Below are 23308 nucleotides of genomic sequence, written 5' to 3' on the forward strand. Positions count from 1 at the left end.
CCAAGTTCTGGTCCTAGTCCTGTATTTTTAGAACCATAAAGTACACATTTTGTCCCTTAAAACACGGAAACATAGGGTCCAGTCTTATGGTCCGAGGGTGTACATAGAATACTTCTGCTGACAATGACCAAACATGCACCACAGCGTGCAATCCTGCGCCGTCTTCCCCCTACCCCTCCCTTACCCCTTACGTAGAGCTGTTCTATGCTTTTTACACATGCCGCTGTCTCCCATTGGGTGCCGAAAACAGCTACTCCGATCGGAAACACCCAATCGCATAGCGTAACATTTCCTGTGCACCGGAGTGTACATCTGTCCATAAAAAGATATGGAGTTAAGCGTAGACTCCGAGAAAATGGCACCCAGGTACGACACATCATGCCACTCCTAGCGTGAGGGACAAAGACTGGCACAGTCATGTCTGCGTCACTAGCGCAGGATCATCGCCCTCCATACATCATATAACAGGATATACAATGGCCGCCAGCTCCACCTCTCGTAGGTGTAAATTTTCTAAAGGTTCTAAAAATGAAAAGTGGTGGTGTTGCCCAGGGCAACCGACCTCATTCTGTCTATCATTGTCTAGGAGGCAATAGAGAAATGATTGACAACATTTAAGTGGTTGCTATGGGCAACATCATCACTTTTCATTTTTAGAACCATTAGTAAATTTACCCCTAAGAGAAGTGGAGCTGGCTGCCATTGTAGCACTTTGACGCTGTATTGTTTTGATAAGTGTTGACGATGGAACTTGCTTTATTCTGGCCTTACAGAATGACCACCATGTGATATAATCATGTTACCCCGAAGATATCTCCGACCAAATGTAAATATTACTGACATCTGTATATAGCTTGTAGCCCGGCAGATGAACGCCCGCTGCCAGCGACTCAGTCCTTCCACACCACAGGGCGTAGTTATCAGTTCTAAGTATAGCCACGTCTTCCTCTTCTATCAAACAATCTCTAATAAACTGCTCCATTATAAAATAGATTGTTTTTAAGAAATACATCAGTTGACTTGACAAAGGGCCTAATTCAGACCCGATCGCAGCAGGAAATTTGTTAGCAGTTGGGCAAAACCATGTGCACTGCAGGTGGGGCAGATGTAACATGTGCCGAGAGAGTTAGATTTGGGTGGGTTATTGTGTTTCTGTGCAGGGTAAATACTGGCTGCTTTATTTTTACACTGCAATTTAGATTGCAGATTGAACACACCCCACCCAAATCTAACTCTCTCTGCACATGTTATATCTGCCTCCCCTGCAGTGCACATGGGTGGTCATTCCGAGTTGTTCGCTCGCTAGCTGCTTTTAGCAGCATTGCACACGCTAAGCCGCCGCCTACTGGGAGTGAATCTTAGCTTATAAAAATTGCAAACGAAAGATTCGCAATATTGCGAAAAGACATCTCTGTGCAGTTTCTGAGTAGCTCCAGACTTACTCTTCCAGTGCGATCAGTTCAGTCCGTTTCGTTCCTGGTTTGACGTCACAAACATACCCAGCGTTCGCCCAGACACTCCTCCGTTTCTCCAGACACTCCCGCGTTTTTCCCAGAAACGGTAGCGTTTTTTCGCACACACCCATAAAACGGCCAGTTTCCGCCCAGAAACACCCACTTCCTGTCAATCACATTACGATCACCAGAACGAAGAAAAAACCTCATAATGCCGTGAGTAAAAAACCTAACTGCATAGCAAATTTACTTGGCGCAGTCGCACTGCGGACATTGCGCATGCGCATTAGCGACTAATCGCTCCGTTGCGAGAAAAAAATAACGAGCGGACAACTCGGAATGACCCCCATGGTTTTGCCCAACTGCTAACAAAATTCCTGCTGCGATCAACTTGGAATTACCCCCCATGTGCACTGCAGGTGGGGCAGATGTAACATGTGCAGAGAGAGTTAGATTTGGGTGGGTTATATTGTTTCTGTGCAGGGCAAATACTGGCTGCTTTATTTTTACACTGCAATTTATATTTCAGTTTGAACACACCCTACCCAAATCTAACTGTCTCTGCACATGTTACATCTGCCCCACCTGCAGTGCACATGGTTTTGCCCGTTAGTCTGCTTTTTTGGTTTGCTAACACACCTGAATAAGGCGGCCCTTTATCAACAACTTTCCTCAGTCCCCCAGTTCAATCAATGACATGAGAAATGTTTTATAACTTATGTGCAGACACCAGATCAGAGGACAGAGAGTTACTGAAAGTTTGGAAGAGCGCCATGAAAATATAGTCCCCTTAGTGTCCATGGGTGAATATCATCCAGACCTAAGGATTTCATTTTCTTGTTCCGTTTCCAGACCCTTTTCTAGTAAAGAACCATGTTTCCTCTAAGATTCTTGCTCCCTAAATGGAGAAAAGGTTCCTATTATGAAGAATACATGTTAGTGATTATTAGACGTTCATTACAACACTAAAGTTTGGCCAGCTGCTTTGGAACTAAAAGTCCCAGCAATACCTACATTATCAGTTCCTCTGTGCCAGGTTATGGACCCCCGTCGCTCCTCAGTTATACGTCTTCTGAAAGGGCACGGGTTTGCAGTTCCACAACAGAGAGTAACAGGTTGCACGCACCTGGATTATTGCAGGCGCTGGATATATACACAATATGATAAATAAACAATAGGGTGATATTTAGACATATTTCCTAATATCATACAGCTGTGACATAAAAACATCTAAGAGTTGGTATAACTGTTCTGCATGATCACTGAGTAGAGGTAACCAGGGCATATTCAGCAGAGGTTCGCATAGTACAGAAGCCCAACCTGGAAGTCTTCCTCTAGCATTCAGCCTACTCCCGTCCCATATGAAGGCTTCTCTAAAAGTGCAAAGTCTTTTGTGACCCATTTTTCCTCCATTGCGTAATATTCCAGATCCCATTCGCTGATCCGACGGCCAAACCTTTAGGATTGAGTCTTGGAACCCAACAGAGAACATGCACGTAGTAGCTTGGTTGGTCCATTGGTGAAGAGTTTGGGTCATCGAGGCAGGCAGCCAGCCACAGCATCTGTCATCCTGGGCACGGCCACAAAGTTCACTGGGCAGTGGAGGTAAGGGCATAGCTGCTCGTGGTCCTTCAGCACCTGGCTCAGGTGTTTCAGCTCATCTGTGAGTTTCCCAATATCCTTTTTCAGCGAAGCGTTTTCCTGCTCGAGACTCTCATACTCCTGTTGAATGAAGAAGAAAACAGATGATGGCCTTGTGGAGAGGCATGAGGCACGCCAACCTCAGAGGTGTTCTCGGGTCATATTGCACATTGCAGAATTGTAACTTAGTGTAGGGGATAGTGTATTCCAGGCTTTAAGGCTACATGTTGCTATGGGATATGAGCATATGCGTCTTGTCGCAGGCATGTCTCTCTATACATGGAGGCAGGGCGGAAACACGCAAGAGAAGAGTTTCATGGGATTGTCATGGGAGTGTCACATGGACGTGTAGCATGACCATTACAAGTAACGGGAAGCCTAGATAAACACTTTTTGTGTGTTTTATACACTTCTGTGCTTTCAAAGACTTATTCAAGACCTATTCAACTGAACACGGGCCCAAAGCACCCCTACCCCTTACCGGCCGCACGCGTGGTGCCGCACCTATCTCTTACACTGATGATGGCAATAACTTTTATTTTTGTTACTGCTCAGTTTTAACTTGGTGGATAGAGATGAAACAACGTAAGGGTTATTTCTAGGAATCTCCGCTACAAATGATACCGGCGGTGTCATGAGAATCGGTTCAGACGTGTCTGCGCCAACTTGAAACAAACAGACACAAAGGGCCTTATTCAGGCTTGTTTAGCATACCAAAAAAGATAGCAAATGGGCAAAACCATGGGGGTAATTCCAAGTTGATCGCAGCAGTATTTTTGTTAGCAGTTGGGCAAAACCATGTGCACTGTAGGGGAGGCAGATATAACATGTGCAGAGAGAGTTAGATTTGGGTGTGGTGTGTTCAATCTGCAATCTAATTTGCAGTGTAAAAATAAAGCAGCCAGTATTTACCCTGCACAGAAACAAAATAACCCACCCAAATCTAACTCTCTCTGCACATGTTATATCTACCTCCCCTGCAGTGCACATGGTTTTGCCCAACTGCTAACAAAAATCCTGCTGCGATCAACTTGGAATTATCCCCTATGTGCACTGCAGGTGGGGCAGATGTAACATGTGCAGAGAGCGTTAGATTTGGGTGGGTTACATTGTTTCTGTGCAGGGTAAATACTGGCTGCTTTATTTCTACACTGCAATTTAGATTTCAGTTTGAACACACCCCACCCAAATCTAACTCTCTCTGCACATGTTACATCTGCCCCACCTGCAGTGCACCTGGGCCCTCATTCCGAGTTGTTTGCTCGTTATTTTTCATCGCATCGCAGCGATTTTCCGCAAACTGCGCATGCGCAATGTTCGCACCGCGGCTGCGCCAAGTAAATTTGCTAAGAAGTTTGGTATTTTACTCATGGCTTAACGAAGAAATTTCTTCGCTCTGGTGATCGGAGTGAGATTTACAGGAAGTGGGTGTTTCTGGGCGGAAACTGGCCGTTTTATGGGAGTGTGTGAAAAAACGCTGGCGTTTTCGGGAAAAACGCGGGAGTGTCTGGAGAAACGGGGGAGTGGCTGGGCGAACGCTGGGTGTGTTTGTGACGTCAAACCAGGAACGAAACTGACTGAACTGATCGCAGTGTAGATGTAAGTATCGAGCTACTCAGAAACTGCCAAGAAATTTCTGATCGCTATTCTATTCGCAATTCTGCTAATCTTTCGTTCGCTATTCTGCTAAGCTAAGATTCACTCCTAGTAGGCGGCGGCTTAGCGTGTGCAATGCTGCTAAAAGCAGCTAGTGAGCGAACAACTCGGAATGAGGGCCATGGTTTTGCCCAATTGCTAACTTTTTTGGTTTGCTAACAAACCTGAATAACCCCCCATGTTCTTATCATATTAGTATAGATTAGTGCAGGCATTCCCAACCACGGTCCTCAAGGCACACCAACAGTGCAGGTTTTAGTGATATCCAGGCTGCAGCACAGATGGTTAAATCAAAATATCTGAGCTACTAATTAAGTCACCTGTGCTGAAGCCTGGATATCACTAAAACCTGCACTGTTGGTGTGCCTTGAGGACCGTGGTTGGGAATGCCTGGATTAGTGTATTGATTAGTTATTGATGTATCAATAAGTGATGTAGACGGTGTAAGTGTCGCGGCTCACACATGTCAGTGCATCCGTCACTGTTTCGCTTTCATCCTGACTTCCCTCCAGCCGGCGAACACTCAGCAGTTGTGTTATTTGTGGAACAGATATTTCGCCTTTACACACATTGTGCAGAAGTGTAATATCCCATGTGACCCCTGACCTCAGGACATTTCCCGTAATAGCATCTAGCAAATAGCTTTTAGTTCTACTGTATCTTAGAAGAAATCGGATTAGGCCTACCTACAGTATGACATCATAGCGTCAGCTTATCTACCACTCATCTTGCCTGGTGTCCTGACGCACTGGGTGGGAACCAGCCACTGTCACTATTTGCAGATATTGTTCCTCTCTACGCTGTAATACAGTCAGTTCCTGCGCTTGTGTCACTAGATATGCTGAAATGATCAGAACTGGTTCCCTATTCGGTCACACTTATATTCAGTTATAGGTCCCGAGGCTGAAAACAGAGAACGCACTTCAAAGTGTCAACTATAAATTGCTTAAATGTTTATTTATTTTTTCTATTTTTTTTACACTGCTTTCAGGTGAACAACGATTCTTACCACACGAAGGGGCCTGTAGGTGCAGACAGACAGTGGCGCCGAGAGAGGGGGGAGAGGGAACAAATTACCCGGGCCCAGGTCTGATAGAGGGGCCCAGGTCCACACCTCCTGTGATTAGGCCATGTCCCCCGAAAAATACTTGGGCCCAGCCAGGCCCTCTACTGCCCTGGCTCAAAGGCATGCCATGCTCCTGTGATTGGGTGCTTCTGAAGTGCTAGACACGCCCCCAAAGAGGAGTGGCCATGCCCTCAGCATGCTGTGGTCACACACCCTCCAGTGGGGGCCCAAGAAGTTGTTGTACCAGGGCCCAAGATTTCTCTTGGCAGCCCTGCATACAAAGTGGCCAAGTGTGGGCAGAGTGGCTGTAAGTGCGGGCAGAGTGGCTCTAGGCGAAAGCAGAGTGGCTGTAGGTGCTGGCAGAGTGGCTCTAGGTGCAGGCATAGTAGCTGTAGGTGCAGGCAGAGTGGCTGTAGGTGCAGGCAGAGTGGCGCTAGGTGCAGGCAGCGTGGCTGTAGGTGTGGGCAGAGTGGCTCTAGGTGCAGGTAGAGTGGCTGTAGGTGAAGGCAGAGTGGCTCTAGGTGCAGGCAGCGTGGCTGTAGGTGCAGGCAGAGTGGCTGTAGGTGCAGGCAGAGTGGCTCTAGGTGCAGGCAGAGTGCCTATAGGTGCAGGCAGAGTTGCTCTACGGTGAAAGCAGAGTGGCTACAGGTGCGGGCAGAGTGGCTGTTAGGTGAAAGCAGAGTGGCTGTAAGTGCGGGCAAAGTGGTTGTTAGGTGCAGGCATAGTAGCTGTAGGTGCAGGCAGAGTGGCTGTAGGTGCAGGCAGAGTGGCTGTAGGTGCAGGCAGAGTGGCTGTAGGTACAGGCAGAGTGGCTGTAGGTGAAGGCAGAGTGGCTCTAGGTGCGGGCAGAGTGGCTGTAGGTGAAGGCAGAGTGGCTCTAGGCGAAGGCAGAGTGGCTGTAGGAGCAGGCAGAGTGGCTGTAGGCGAAGGCAGAGTGGCTCTAGGTGCAGGCAGAGTGGTTGTAGGTGCAGGCAGAGTGGTTGTAGGTGCGGGCAGAGTGGCTCTAGGTGCAGGTAGAGTGGCTGTAGGTGAAGGCAGAGTGGCTCTAGGTGCAGGCAGAGTGCCTATAGGTGCAGGCAGAGTTGCTCTACGGTGAAAGCAGAGTGGCTACAGGTGCGGGCAGAGTGGCTGTTAGGTGAAAGCAGAGTGGCTGTAAGTGCGGGCAAAGTGGTTGTTAGGTGCAGGCATAGTAGCTGTAGGTGCAGGCAGAGTGGCTCTAGGTGCAGGCAGAGTGGCTGTAGGTACAGGCAGAGTTGCTGTAGGTGAAGGCAGAGAGGCTGTTGGTGCAGGCAGAGTGGCTGTAGGTGCAGGTAGAGTGGCTGTAGGTGCAGGCAGAGTGGCTGTAGGTGCAGGCAGAGTGGCTCTAGGCGAAGGCAGAGTGGCTGTAGGAGCAGGCAGAGTGGCTGTAGGCGAAGGCAGAGTGGCTGTAGGTGCAGGCAGAGTGGTTGTAGGTGCGGGCAGAGTGGTTGTAGATGAAGGCAGAGTGGCTGTAGGAGCAGGCAGAGTGGCTGTAGGCGAAGGCAGAGTGGTTGTAGGTGCAGGCAGAGTGGCTGTAGGTGCGGGCAGAGTGGCTCTAGGCGAAGGTAGAGTGGCTGTAGGTGCAGGCAGAGTGGCTGTAGGTGAAGGCAGAGTGGCTCTAGGCGAAGGCAGAGTGGCTGTAGGTGCTGGTAGAGTGGCTCTAGGTGCAGGCAGAGTGGCTGTAGGTACAGGCAGAGTGGCTGTAGGTGCAGGCAGAGTGGCTGTAGGTGCAGGCAGAGTGGCTGTAGGTGCAGGTAGAGTGGCTGTAGGTGCAGGCAGAGTGGCTGTAGGTGCAGGCAGAGTGGCTCTAGGCGAAGGCAGAGTGGCTGTAGGAGCAGGCAGAGTGGCTGTAGGCGAAGGCAGAGTGGCTGTAGGTGCAGGCAGAGTGGTTGTAGGTGCGGGCAGAGTGGTTGTAGATGAAGGCAGAGTGGCTGTAGGAGCAGGCAGAGTGGCTGTAGGCGAAGGCAGAGTGGTTGTAGGTGCAGGCAGAGTGGCTGTAGGTGCGGGCAGAGTGGCTCTAGGTGAAGGTAGAGTGGCTGTAGGTGCAGGCAGAGTGGCTGTAGGTGAAGGCAGAGTGGCTCTAGGCGAAGGCAGAGTGGCTGTAGGTGCTGGTAGAGTGGCTCTAGGTGCAGGTAGAGTGGCTCTAGGTGCAGGCAGAGTGGCTGTAGGTGAAGGCAGAGTGGCTGTAGGTGAAGGCAGAGTGACTGTAGGTGCAGGCATAGTGGCTCTAGGTGCAGGCAGAGTGGCTGTAGGCGCAGGCAGAGTGGCTCTAGGCGAAGGTAGAGTGGCTGTAGGTGCAGGCAGAGTGGCTGTAGGTGCGGGCAGAGTGGCTCTAGGCGAAGGTAGAGTGGCTGTGGGTGCAGGCAGAGTGGCTGTAGGTGAAGGCAGAGTGGCTGTAGGTGAAGGCAGAGTGACTGTAGGTGCAGGCAGAGTGGCTCCAGGTGCAGGCAGAGTGGCTGTAGGTGCAGGCAGAGAGGCTGTAGGTGAAGGCAGAGTGGCTCTAGGTGCAGGTAGAGTGGCTCTAGGTGCAGGTAGAGTGGCTCTAGGTGCAGGCAGAGTGGCTGTGGGTGAAGGCAGAGTGGCTGTATGTGAAGGCAGAGTGACTGTAGGTGAAGGCAGAGTGGCTCTAGGTGCAGGCAGAGTGGCTGTAGGTGCAGGCAGAGAGGCTGTAGGTGAAGGCAGAGTGGCTCTAGGTGCAGGTAGAGTGGCTCTAGGTGCAGGCAGAGTGGCTGTAGGTGAAGGCAGAGTGGCTGTAGGTGAAGGCAGAGTGGCGCTAAGTGCAGGCAGAGTACAGTAGGTATAGGCAGAGTGGCTGTAGGTGAAGGCAGAGTGGCTCTAGGCAAAGGCAGAGTGGCTGTAGGTGCAGGCAGAGTGGTTGTAGGTATCTGCAGAGTGGTTGTAGGTGAAGGCAGAGTGGCTGTAGGTGAAGGTAGAGTGACTGTAGGTGCAGGCAGAGTGGCGCTAGGTGAAGGCAGAGTGGCTGTAGGTGCAGGCAGAGTGGCTGTAGGTGCGGGCAGAGTTGATCTAGGTCAGTGGTTCTCAAACTTGGTCCTAAGGACCCCACACAGTTCACGTTTTTCATGTCGCCCAGCAGCTGCTATGTGTATCACCAACTGTCACATTTTAAAAATCTACAGGTGCCCTGCAAAACATGAACCGTGTGGGGTCCTGAGGACAGAGTTTGAGAACTTGTGCAGGCAGAGTGGCGCTAGGTGAAGGCAAAGTGGCTGTAGGTGAAGGCAGAGTGGCTGTAGGTGCAGGCAGAGTGGCACTAGATGAAGGTAGAGTGGCTGTAGGTGAAGGCAGAGTGGCGCTAGGTGCAGGCAGAGTGGTTTTAGGTGCAGGCAGAGTGGCTGTAGGTGCAGGCAGAGTGGCGCTAGGTGCAGGCAGAGTGGCTGTAGGTGCAGGCAGAGTGGCTGTAGGTGCAGGCAGAGTGGCGCTAGGTGCAGGCAGAGTGGCTGTAGGTGCAGGCAGAGTGGCGCTAGGTGCAGGCAGAGAGGCTGTAGGTGAAGGCAGAGTGGCGCTAGGTGCAGGCAGAGTGTCGCTAGGTGCAGGCAGAGTGGCTGTAGGTGCAGGCAGAGTGTCGCTAGGTGCAGGCAGAGTGGCTCTAGGTGCAGGCAGAGTGTCGCTAGGTGCAGGCAGAGTGGCTGTAGGTGCAGGCAGAGTGGCTGTAGGTGCAGGTAGAGAGGCTGTAGGTGCAGGCAGAGTGGCTGTAGGTGCAGGTAGAGAGGCTGTAGGTGCAGGCAGAGTGGCTCTAGGTGCAGGCAGAGTGGCGCTAGGTGCAGGCAGAGTGGCGCTAGGTGCAGGCAGAGTGGCTGTAGGTGCAGGCAGAGTGGCGCTAGGTGCAGGCAGAGTGGCTGTAGGTGCAGGTAGAGAGGCTGTAGGTGAAGGCAGAGTGGCGCTAGGTGCAGGCAGAGTGGCTCTAGGTGCAGGCAGAGTGGTTGTAGGTGCAGGAAGCTGCGTTACTACCTTACACTAATACGATAATCTTTGGGATTAATGTGAGGGGATTGTGCGTGTGCCAGCAGAAACCAGTGCCGCCCATTGATTTTACGCTGACCACTGCAATGGGCACCATTAGTATCTGCACCTGTCCCATGCTATGTGCACAAGATACATCAGGAACAGGCTTTTCCCGCTCTGTACACATGAATAACACAACGCTTTGCAGGCCCTGAGAAAAGCATTGTGCACTCAGGACACTACCCACCCATTCATGTGAATAAATGGAAATAGTGATCCTCCTGCAGTCCCGCACCCTCTCTCCACATGCTTTCAGACAGTGAGTGGCTGTCAGCACCTTGATTGGTGGATAGCTCCATCCAACCACCAATCAACTGACAGTCATTCACTGTCTGGCTGCAGGCTGGGAGTCAGGTAAACAATACTGTACTCTGATTGGTGGATAGCTCCAGCCATCTACCAATCAGCATGTTGACAGCCATTCACTGTCTGGCTGGAGGTAGCTGGGGAATGCTTCTTGGCCACACTGATTCTGTGTAATACCCAAGTATCTCCAAAGTCACCAGCCCAGGGCAGGGGGGACGAGGGGGTCATATGCCCAGACTGCTCCTGCTCTATGGCCTCTAGAATTGTGGGGACCTGGGGCAGCTGCCCAGTGAGCCCATATGTGAAGATGGCCCTGCCCATGACACTGCCACATGTCAGGGTGGTAACATGTGATCACTTTGACACAGCCCAGATCGTGCTTCCAAAATGCCCTATTTCATGGAAAAACAGATGCAACCAATTTTTTGTGGCGCAGAGAAGCTTCAGCACATGCGCTGCATACAAAGACTGAATCGCTGAGGCACAAGATGCGGAGAGAGATGACGTGGAGAGAGATAAAGTACCAGCCAACCAGCTCCTCACTGTCATTTTTCAAACACAGCCTGTGACATGGCAGCTAGGAGCTGATTGGCTGGCACTTTATCTCTCCAAGGCTTAGTACATAGATCCCTTTATCACATAAGCTAGAACTCCCGTTTCCCGAGCTGGGGCATCTGACGGGCGTCTGTTGTTCCCACATGTACAGTACATATTGGGCACACCGCACTTACCTCGTGTAGCTTGTCTGCTTTCTGCGTCTGTTTCTTGCGGCTCCTCTGGGCGGCGACTCTGTTCTTCTCCCTCCTTCGCACCTTTCTGTCACTTAGATCTGAACTCTGCAAAAGAAAGTGGTGTGAGAGGCGGGTACTGGTGCCCATGGCCGGGTACAGCACACATTCCTATATACCCTTCTCCACCTGCTACAGACACAGGTATACCACCGTCATCTCTCCGTGGGGGTGTGCTTAAGTGGCATGAAGGTGTGGCTAGGTGGACCGGGTGTGGTCACCAATTGGATGAGGTGAAGGTCAATGGGCACCATTTTTGTACCTGAGTTGGCAGTTATACATTTGGCCTCACCCCAGCACAGACGTGGCAGGACCTAACGAGGCGTTACACAGCACTGACAAGCCCCCAGTACAATGTACTTTGCGGGGCTTGCAGAATTGTATATTTGCTACGCCCTCATAGTGGTGCATGAGGACGGCGGAGGCAGTGGTGCTGTCAGTGATATTGGCGAGGCGTTACACAGCACTGACAAGCCCCCAGTACAATGTACTTTGCGGGGCTTGCAGAATTGGATTTTTGCTACGCCCTCATAGTGGTGCATGAGGACGGCGGAGGCAGTGGTGCTGTCAGTGATATCTCCTGCTATAACTATAATGAATAGGCCTATTACTTTTTTTTTTTGACGAAAGTGAAAAATATTATTTTCACTTACTTTAAATAATAATAAATAGTCTCATTTGAAAGTTATACAGGTACAAAGTGACAGTGTGATGGTACGAGCAGGACCCTCCGATCGCTTAGTTTGCCTTATTACTCTTTTTTCCCCAATTGTAAAATGCAACGGAACATTTTGGCGCTGCAAATAACTGTGTGGCGGAACACCCCTAGTGACGGCCCTGACTCCCTGCCCACATGAGGGCACTGCCCATGTCACACACAGCCTGGTACCTCCCAATAGACAGGTCACTGCCCCCCACACCACCAGCTCTTTCATCTCCTGACATTAATCACTGGTTAGATACGCTCACTGGAAGAGCGTATCCACCAATGCCATCTGCTCATAAATGGAATTTATAGTTATACCTCTGGGGAATGGGTAACAGGACGCCCCGCACAGGCCGAACATACTCCACGTAGCAGGTAAGTAACGCCTTCATATAGGTGGCCTCAGGTGTACTTTTGTCTTTCATAAAAGGAGAGGTATAAAATTTTGGAGAGAGCGATAAAGTACAAACCAATCAGCTCCTAACTGTTGTTTTTCGAGCATAGTCTGTAACATGGCAGTTAGGAGCTGATTGGCTGGTACTTTATCTCTTTCCACTTTATCTCTCTCCAAGTTTTGATACATCTTCCCCCTCGTCTTTAGACTTTGCGCCATGCTTTAATTGTGGACGCAATAGAGCGGATGGGTTTTTGTTGTTATTGATGTCTTTGTATTTCCTGACAGACTGAGGGGAACGCGCCTCTTTCTTACACATAAACTACTTTTTGAAACTTTGTTGAGGGAACAGAAACTTCATCTCAAGTCTCATGATGAGCGGAGTAATAGTATTATCTACTCCTTTATGTAGTCATTATAGTATGTTGTGAAGTACAAGCAGGGCCGACGGGTGATCTGTCATAGACCAGGACTGGGGGAATGTGACCAAGCATGTGCTGTCGTAGCTATGGTCTGTTGCATCTTTAGAACGCAAGCTTTCACGAGCAGGGCCCTCTTCCCTCATGTGCTTTTATGTCTCTTTAACCTATCTTCATTTCAATACTCCCTCTGATGGCGCCAAATCCTTCCCTTGATATTTATGTCAGTGTCGCCTGCTGACGCAGCTATGTTTATATACCCTGTACTTGTCTTATATTGTATTGAGCTGTAAGTCACTGTCTTCATGTTTTGCTTATTTGTTTATTCTGTAATTGGGCGCAGCGGATCCCATGTGACGCCATATAAATAAAAGATAATAATAGTAATAATAATAATAATAATAATATACCTTTATACATACCTCCCAACATTTTAGATAGTCGAACTGGGACATCAACGCCGGAATTTGAAAAGGGGTGTGGCCTATTGGAAGGGTGCGCGGCTTTGCGGGAGTGACGCGTTTTCCGTCACTGAGGGGGCATGCCCAGCGCTCTATGAGCTGCTGGCATGCCCTCTCTCCCTCTGTTTCCAGTGAATAGACGATGTGCGCATGAGAGGAGCCTCCCAACTGCCCCCCCCCCCCCCCCCCATGCCACGGGACTCTGCGGCCCGTGGGTGGGACAGCGGGACAGTCCCAAAATAAACGGGACTGTCCCGTGAAAATCTAGACAGTTGGGAGGTATGCTTTATATACTGCAGAGGCTCAGACCGGGATCATTGGGCACTGCCCTCAAGTTGTGAATGAAACCTTGCATTGGATCTATTGACAACTGGACCAGGACCCAGGGGCCACTGAAACTATAAAATTCATTTCCCTGATGAAATGACGAAATGCATTTTTGGTCTGACCCCGTACTGCAGGGTTCTCTCCTGGTCCGTCCGCCTCCGTCGATGCAGTGGGAGCCACCTGGGGAAGGGGAGGGGGGGAGGTGCATTACAGAAACAGAACAGGTCATATTTAATTATTATAAACATATACAGTATGTATGTATATATATATATATATATATATATATATATTGGCATTACTAGTGGATTGTCTTGTGATTCATGAATCTTTAAATGTGTGTGTTCTGATTACTTGTGATAAAGGTGACAACTAGGATTCTCCAGGATTTGGTGGCAACTATCAAGGAGGCTTTTCCTCTCTCCCGGATTCCGGGTTTCTCCCGGAATAATGGGACTCCGCCTCCACCAGCCCACAAACTAGTGGGACAGCTGGGGGCGGCGCCAGCGGCTGTGCGTGCGGCGCGCACACAGGGGACGCGGACGCCCGTGACATGTCACGTGAGTGAAGGGAAGCAGGGGAGGGCCGAGGGAGACGTCGAGACGAATAGTAGCAAGGCGGACTGGCGGCGGACGGTGACTGGGAGCAGCAGCGGGCCGGTAGGGTCAGCTCTTCCCTCCAGTGCAGCCTGCTGACAATTGGGATTATTCCACATAAACCAGGAGGTTGTGTGCGTGGTTCCCCAGAATGCAATGCAACCATAAAGACTGCCCACCGCCCAATAATAATCTGTATCACCGGCATTGCCCGATCTGCCCATTTATGCCACTTTTCATCTTTTTTATTTTATTTTATTAAAGGGAACTAAATGTTTCACAAATTGTTATCTAATATCAGCCAAGCGCCATTCACTACGGATACTGCGCCGAGACCAGGCGGGTGCCGCGGCTGATCAGGCTGCCCCGAACCGCGCAGCCCCAGTAACATAGAATATAAATCATATTTATACTGCATGTTGTCGGGAGGGGGGGGAGTTCTCCAGGAATCGATGATGCATGAGGTGGTAACCCTATCCACAACTCTTGGCTACGCAGAAACCAGTCACCTTTTCACAAGAAACAAGCATTTAGTTTTACCGGGAGGTGACTGCGTCCGTCTAGGGAGCCGTAGGCGCTGTCTGCAGCCAGGGACTGTCCCCAGCGTCAGCTACACAGAACTAATATGTGACGCTCAGATCATTCACAGAACTCTCTGCTTACATGGAAAGCAGAGGATTGGAGGAAGAGATAAGGCCGCCAGCTCTGATCTCTGAACTCTGCTCAGTAACTGTAAAGTCGTCAATACAATCTCACTCTAGAGATTACTATTAATACATGTGCCGCCTCCTGTTCTTCATAGGTATCACTTGGAGCGCCAGGAGCCTGTGGGGCTTATTCAGGTTCCGTTGCAAAATTGCAAAATCGGCCAATGAATGATCTGTTTCTGAGATGTTGGTCGCAGTGCATGACTGACACGCTGCTGGTGTTTTGGGGCTGCACATGGGGGGAGTGTTTCAGAAAACAAGGGTGTGCCACCCCCACGATTTCTGGAAATGCCGTATCTAATGGCTGCAGCATTGGACGCAGCTTTGCTGACCCCAGCAGCGTGATTTACCCGGACATCTCGAGTAACCTGGGGGTCACGCAGATGATCCGATGCTGCATCTTCGGACGCAGCAGCAGATCAGAGAAGCCGGTAGGAGGTGTCTATGTACACAAGACGCCTCCTGCTGCATTTGCCTACTATCATACAGCCGCTTTGCAGAGATGGCGACAATAGCGCCCCCCTCTGTATCTGCCCCCTTATGTGAAAGCGTTGTGCGGCTTCTACTGTAGTAAAGGTATCCTGTAGTCTCACTGTATACTAAGAGCAATGCTGTTTCCATGACAACGGCACATTCATCAATTAAGACGCTTCATCTAGCATGCCTTACTTAGGTGTGTGTCCGAGTGCAATCTCCGCCCGGGCCCCCTACTCTCTAGCCGGCAGCGCAAGTAAGAAGAGTCTGACGCTGTGCCGGAGCCTACTGTGCATGTGCCGTGTCACTGTCCCGAAGACTAATATACTGCGCCAGCGCAGATCGCAGGGTAAATGGCCGCCGGTGATTTGTGCAGCGCTGCCACCGGGGCTCCGGAGAGGTAAGTACTGAAGAATGCGGATGCAGGGTGCGTGTTGTGCTCTCTCCGGGCCCAGGAGCCGTGTGCCACTACGTAGCCCCTTCCGGAACCAGATGAGTGCGTTTCTATATTTAAATGTTTCTATCACATCTCCTCTCTCCCCTCTGTACATGTTCCTGATACATTATGCAGCACGTGGACTCTAGAAGGAGCCCTTATCTGATTTTTTGCTATTTTATTGCCATCTTTTTGGAGATGGCACCTCCAGGACTGTACATATTAGCCGAGGTGAGGTCCAATCGGCGATGTATAAATGGCTCATATAACCAACATCTCCCTACTACTAATACCTCTTCCTATAAACCAATGCTGACTACACTGCTACCTTACCCTCATACCATATGACACTATAACTCCGAGCTCCCTGCCCCCTGGTGATATCACATTCCTTCTGTACTCTGGTTTGTACTTTATGCACTATTTTAAACTAGTAAAATGGGCCTGGGTCACCTCAGTCCACCCCCGTCCCACCCCATTTACCCCAGCCGCAACTGTCTCTTCTCTGCCATCCGCCCCGTCCCACCCACGTCATGGTGGAAGCCATTATCAGGGCGTACGGGGTCTCTCGCTCACAGGGTGCAACCTCGTAAGCTGCGCACACCATTCTGTGTTATTATATAGATATGAATTTATAACATTTACGGCTCCACTCTTTAGTCCAAAGTTCTTTTCCAATAAAGTATTTTATGTTCATTTGAGCCCGTTGGGGTGATAGAGCTTTGTATCATCTGGAATAATGTAAACTATCACTCATTTTTTTTATCATTATTATTATTAACAGTTTCTTATATAGCGCAGCAAATTCAACTGGACACAATGATAAAACAAAACTGGGTAAAAACAAACAGTCATAGAGGTAGGAGGGCCCTGCTCGCAAGCTTACAATGTATGGGGAATAGGCATTGATACACAAGTATAGGTGCTATCTATTGCATAGCTGTCCACCGGATTGCAGAGGTTCTTGGTGGGCTGCATAATATCACATTACAGCAATGATGAACCGGGATCAGGAGGGAGGGAGAGTGAAGAATTAAATATGTGGAGGATATGTGTGGACTGTACAGTGGGGATATAATTGGATAGGAAAGCTTATGAAGGATGAGTGAGCGGTTCTGGAATGTGATAAGCTGCCTGAAGAGATGAGTTTTCAGGGAACGTTTGAAGGTTTGGAGACTAGAGAGTCTTATTGTGCGTGGGAGGGCATTCCACAGAGTGGGTGCAGCCCGAAGAAAGTCCTGTAATTGTGCATGGGAGTGAGTAATGAGTGTGGATGAGATACGCAGATCTTGTGCAGAGCGGAGAGGTCAGGTAGGGAGATATTATGAGATAAGAGAAGTGATGTACATTGGTGTAGTATGGTTAATGGCCTTATGTGTGAGTAAAAGTATTTTATATTGATTACGGTAGAATACAGGTAACCAATGGAGGGACTGACAGAGCGGATCAGCAGATGATGAACGTCTAGCGAGGAAAATAAGCCTCGCAGCTGCAGTCAGAATGGATTGTAGTGGTGAGAGCCTATGTTTGGTAAGACCGGTCAGGAGACTATTACAATAATCAATGCGGGAGATGATGAGAGCATGGATTAGAGTGTTTGCTGTGTCTTGTGTAAGATATGGTTGTACTTTGGATATGTTTCTTAGATGCATGTAACATGATCTTGAGACAGATTGAATGTGGGGAACAAAGGACAGTTCAGAGCCAGGAATGACACCTAGGCAGCGAGCTTGTGGGGTAGGGATGATTGCTGAGTTATCAACAGTGATAGAGATATCAGTTTGGGAACGACTATTGGCCAGTGGAAATATAAGTAGCTCTGTTTTGGAAATATTCAGTTTGAGGTGGCGAGATGTCATCCAAGATGAAACGGCAGAAAGGCATTCAGTGACACGGCCCAATACAGATGGTGACAAGTCAGGGGAGGATAGGTAGATTTTAGTATCATCAGCGTACAAATGATACTGAAATCCAAAAGAGCTGATTAGTTACTAAGAGATAAGGTATAGATAGAGAAAAGCAGAGGACCTAGGACTGAGCCTTGCGGTACTCCAACTGATAGAGGCAGAGAAGAGGAGGTGGAATCAGAGAAGTGAACACTGAAGGAGCGATTAGATAGGTAGGAAAGGAACCAAGAAAGGACTGTGTCCTGAAGACCTAGGGATTGTAGTGTCTGTATGAGAAGAGAGTGGTCACAGTGTCACATGCAGCAGAGAGATCTAGAAGAATAAGTAGTGAGTAATGGGCTTTAGATTTAGCAGTGACCAAATCATTCACTACCTTAGTCAGTGCTGTCTCTGGAGAGTTGGGCACGAAAGTCTGACTGATGTGGGTCCAATTAATTGTATGAGTTAGGAAAGTGTGTGAGGCGAGTGTAGGTGAGTTTCTCAAGTAGCTTGGAGAGACAAGGGAGCTGAGAGATGGGACGGTAGTATGAGAGAGAGTTCGGGTCAGAGTTTAGTTTTTTCAGAATGGGAGTAATCACTGCATGCTTGTATAGAGAAGGAAAGATACCAGTAGACAGAGAGAGATTACAGATGTTACAGAGAGAAATCACAGATTACTAATGAGTACAATAAACAGAACAGGACCCAGTATATCGCTGAGGTTCCCTGCAAGTTTCTGTCCCGTCCTCTGAGCTTACACCACTGCCCACAACACCCACAGTCTCAGTCCTTTACCTAGAGCATTATCTATTCCATTCAGGGCCGGATTAAGCCTTGGGGGTGCCGAGGGCACTTAAAACAGGGGAGCACCGGTGGAAGGTGGGGGATGTATATTACATTGTACATACCTCCCAACATGACCCAGGGACAAAATACTCTCTACCTGGACTTCCCAATTAATATATGATTGGTGTCACCTGTGTTTAACTATTTAATTGATAAGAAAGGTGATTCAACACAGGTGATTGAAATCATAAAGAAGGAAGTCCAGGTAGAGAGCATTTTGTCCCTCCTGGAATGGGTCATGGTGGGAGGTACAGATTGTGTATATTAAATTGAAATCACTGGTGTATATTAGATTTAAACTAATAGTTTAATAATAATGCCTGGGTACTGGTTATAGCTCCACCTAATTGAAAGACAACTATTTTATAAACTTTTCTTGTAGTGGAACAAAGACAACTTAACCTTAAAATACACATAGAAAAATAAATCTATAATGTATCTTGTCACATGCAAGTACAGCAGCAGCATCTGTATTACTTACACACTGGGACAGGACTCAGGCGGACTCTGTGTGTGTCTCTCTCTAGACCCTCAATAGAAAACAGGATACATAGAACACAGAGACCCAGGCGGGGAGGAGGAGAAGCTGGAACCCTTGTGTCACTTACAGCCCTCTCCACCCTAATAATCTGGCTATGATTCCAGTATATTTGTGTCAGATGCATGCCATGAAAATGATCTATGCCTCTTTGTTGTGACTACAATGCTGTTTCTTAGGGGGGTATTTATTAAAGCTTCAGAAGAGATAAAGCGGAAAGAGATAAAGTACCAACCAATCAGCTCATAACTGCCATTTTTCAAATGCAGCCTGTTACATGAGAGCTAGAAGCTGATTGGAACCTTATCTCTCTCCAGTTTATTCTCTCCATGCTTTGATAAATACCCCCCCCCCAACCTCATTGTCAGTAACAGTATCTAAAATATAAATCTGCCAGTAGTTCCAAAGGTCTGGAAGCAACACTGATCCGCCTATTAGGGATGCGGTCAGGATCCCAGCGCTCAGAATCCCATCAGTCGGAATACCGGCACCGGATTCCCTGAGATCCACCTATTATTGTACAGTGCCATAGTATAATAAATGCCATTTAGTTAGCAATGATGATACATAGAAAATAAATAACAGTTTAATACAGAAAGTAATGTCTGAGGGGCGTTGGGATCTCTCTTTTCCATTTCATGTGAAAATAAACATATGCCAAATATAAAATTTCTTCCAGCAGCTCCTGTATATTTGTTTGTTCCAATATGTACAATAAGCTCCGCTCGCTGCAGAGCCCCCACCAACGCTGAGCAAAATGAGATCGTTACAGTGAGACATTAATGGTATTTAGCTCCAGCTAGAATAAGCAAAGTGTATTAAAAAATGCACAAAGCGCAATTCTTCAGACAGAGGGGAACATGTATCCTGAGATGGTGGTAGATGCGTCACGCACTTGGAGACATATTCGGAGGAGACGGATTTTGCATATTGTGGAGGGGTATTTTCAAAATCCGAAAGACTCCTCATTTTGTGCCAGGATGTCTCGCGCCGTGACAGAAGAGGTTGGGTTTGTGTGACCGGCGGTCAGGAAAACGCCGGGCGGTCACCAACGCTGTCCCCGCAGAAACGTTTAGTACACAAATATGGAAACTATGATAAAAAATGGTAATACCCACCGCAATCAGAACTGTTAATAAGTGTCGCACTGCTGTGATTATTTCTACGTAGGCCCCAGGGGTGTAGTATGGTATGCCGGCGGCCGGGCTCCTAGAGACCAGCATACCGGCGCCGGGAGCCCGACCGCCGGCATACCGACAGCATGGTGAGTGTAAATAAGCCCCTTGTGGGCTCGCTGCGCTCGCCACGATGCGGGCACGGTGGCACGCTACACGTGCCACGCTATTTATTCTCCCTCCAAGGGGGTCGTGGACCCCCAAGAGGGAGAAAAAGTGTCAGTATGCCGGTTGTCGGGATTCCAGCGCCGGTATACAGTGCGCCGGGATCCTAACAGCCGGCAAACTGAAGACCACCCGGCCCCAGAGTTAGTTATCTGTTAGCAAAATGTTCACAATCCTACCCTAGCCACCCCACACAGAAGTAAATTAAAAACTACACCAACATACATCTCTTCGCTTATCTCAAAACATCTCCCAACCCGACCTCTACGTCTCTCACACATTACCTGCTCCCAGTCACAGTTACAGGCCTGTATCTGGGCTGCACCCACTCTGTGGAATGCCCTCCCACACACAATAAGACTCTTCTCTAGTCTCCAAACCATCAAGCGTTCCCTGAAAACTCACCTCTTCAGACAAGCCTATCAAATTCCAGAGCCACCCACATAACCTCCATGAGCTATCCTCCCAGTTACACACCCGCTATACAGTTCTCACAAAACTTACATGTGTTCTCTTTCTACAGCCACATATCCCGCTGACCCTAGGCCAATATTGCTGTGTGACTGATCACACAGCCCACCAGGAATCTCTGCGAGCTCGTTAAACCAATATGCAATATGCAGCCCCCAGAGCCGGCCGTAACCAATATGATGCCCTAGGCAAGATTTTGGCTGGTGCCCCCTAGCACCACCGCTGGTTCCGCCTCTGAGCTTGCACCTCTTTCCCGGAACCATCACCCCTCAGCCATAGCAGTACTTATTTGGTGTTTGTACCCCCTATATTTTAAATAGGAACAGTTCGCACATTTGGCGCACAGCCCAAAAAGGGGTGTGTTTTTGCTGGCAAGGGGCATGGCCACACAATAGTACCCCCAATTCCAATTACGCCGCACAGTACTGCAACTTTATTCACATTTGATCATGCGATAGTGTCCATAATTCATATTACATCCCACAGTAGTATCACTTTACCTTATAAACGTTACTCCTCACAGTAGAGCCCCTTATTCATATTACATCACACTGAATTGCTCCTTATTCACATTACACCACACCTTATTGCTCTTTATTCACATTAGACGACACAGTAGTGCCCTTTCTATACGCAACGCCACATAGTAAAGCACCTTATACACATAATGCCACAGAGTAATGCCCCTTACACATATGAGACACATTATTAATGTCCTTATAAACATAATGCGTCTTACACATTATGACAACCTTTATTAATGCCCTTTTACACATAATGCCCCTTACACTTATGCCGCACATTATTAATACCCTTATACACATAATGACACACATAATGCCCCCTACACATTTGCTGCACATTATTAGTGCCCCTATACACATAATGACGCACATACAGTAGTACCCTGTTACATATATGCTGCACATTATTAATGCCCTTATACACATAATGACACACATAGTGGCCCCTTACACATATGTTGCACATTATTAATGCATTTTTACATGACACACAAAATGCTCCTTACACATATTCCGAACACTACTGCACAACCAACCCACTCACATGCACACAGCACTCACACTGCCACTAACACTGTGACCTCTGCCTCTGCTTGGATACAGATGTGTCCTCATAAATCTTGCCTCAATGCCAACGTCGGGCACCTTTTTTTATGAAAATGCAGCTTATTTGCATTGCTATGTGGCTAGGATGCACAAGCAGCTTCTGCTGATTAAAATGATATGCAGCATGCCTATATACTGTGTGAGACTGTGGCTGTATCTGCATATGAAATGCTTCACACAGAATATAGGCGTGCCGCATATCATTTTAATCAGCAGAAGCTGCTGATGCCCCTAGGCATATCAAAAGCCCTAGGCAATTGCCTAGTTTGCCTATGCCTATGGCCAGCTCTGGCAGCCCCTATCCTTGTGTATCACATGCCCTATAGAGTGTAAGCCTGCGAGCAGGGCCCTCCTACCTCTATGTCTGTCTATTATCCAGTCTTGATTTATTTCTGTTTTGTTCCCATTTGTCAACTGTGATGGATTATGCTGCCGCTATTTTAATTTTTTATTATTAATAATAATAATAATAATTAACTTTTTTAATTTTGTACATGGAGTCATCATGGTTTAAACAGAACCAGCTTGTTTGGATGAGTTGCGTGAACATGTAGAGTTATGGGCCTAATTCAGAGTTGATCGCAGCAGCAAAGTTGTTAGCAGTTGGGCAAAACCATGGCCCTCATTCCGAGTTGTTCGCTCGTTATTTTTCTTCGCATCGCAGCGATTTTCCGCAAACTGCGCATGCGCAATGTTCGCACCGCGCCTGCGCTAAGTAAATTTTCTAAGAAGTTTGGTATTTTACTCACGGCTTAACGAAGAAATTTCTTCGTTCTGGTGATCGGAGTGTGACTGACAGGAAGTGGGTGTTTCTGGGCGGAAACTGGCCGTTTTATGGGAGTGTGCAGAAAAACGCTGCCGTTTCTGGGAAAAACGCGGGAGTGGCTGGAGAAACGGGGGAGGGTCTGGACGAACGCTGGGTGTGTTTGTGACGTCAAACCAGGAACGAAACTGACTGAACTGATCGCAGTGGCAGAGTAAGTCTCGAGCTACTCAGAAACTGCAAATACATTTCTGATCGCTATTCTATTCGCTATTTTGCAAATCTTTCGTTCGCTATTCTGCTATGCTAAGATTCACTCCCAGTAGGCGGCGGCTTAGCGTGTGCAAAGCTGCTAAAAGCAGCTAGCGAGCGAACAACTCGGAATTACCACCCATGTGCACTGCAGGGGGGGCAGATGTAACATGTGCAGAGAGAGTTAGATTTGGGCGGGGTGTGTTCAAACTGAAATCTAAATTGCAGTGTTAAAATAAAGCAGCCAGTATTTACCCTGCACAGAAACAATATAAACCTCTCAAATTTAACTCTCTCTGCACATGTTACATCTGCCCCACCTGCAGTGCACATGGTTTTGCCCAAATGCTAACAAATTTGCTGCTGCGATCAGGTCTGAATTACCCCCTATGTACAGGATCACTGCCCAGATGGAACAATCTGCTTTTAATGCACTGGACTCAGTACTGACCAGCGGACTCCTGACAACGCTCCATCTCCTCACATCCATGTCATGTTTTGAGATACAATATAGAATTAATTTACAACCACGTTCTCCTGTGGAGTTTTGTGTCACACTCTGTAAGATCCCCTGTACCCAGGCACCCTGTATTGTCCTTTCTGCACCCGG

At 48.4% G+C, this 23308-nt stretch overlaps 1 protein-coding gene across 1 annotated transcript in view; it reads right to left on the reverse strand.

The window, feature by feature from the left end:
* Window positions 1-1812: 1812 nt before the first annotated feature.
* The window catches only part of BATF3 (basic leucine zipper ATF-like transcription factor 3), a 28678-nt gene continuing 7182 nt past the window's right edge, over window positions 1813-23308 (reverse strand). Inside the window, exons 2-3 of the mRNA XM_063919857.1 lie at window positions 10896-11000; window positions 1813-3176 (exon numbers count right to left, since the gene is read on the reverse strand). Coding sequence (XP_063775927.1) covers window positions 2988-3176; window positions 10896-11000 — 294 coding nt within the window. The 3' untranslated portion in view covers window positions 1813-2987. The remainder of the gene's footprint in view (window positions 3177-10895; window positions 11001-23308) is intronic.

This window comes from Pseudophryne corroboree, chromosome 4 (assembly GCF_028390025.1).
Source record: "Pseudophryne corroboree isolate aPseCor3 chromosome 4, aPseCor3.hap2, whole genome shotgun sequence".
In the NCBI taxonomy this organism is placed as follows: Eukaryota; Metazoa; Chordata; class Amphibia; order Anura; family Myobatrachidae; genus Pseudophryne; species Pseudophryne corroboree.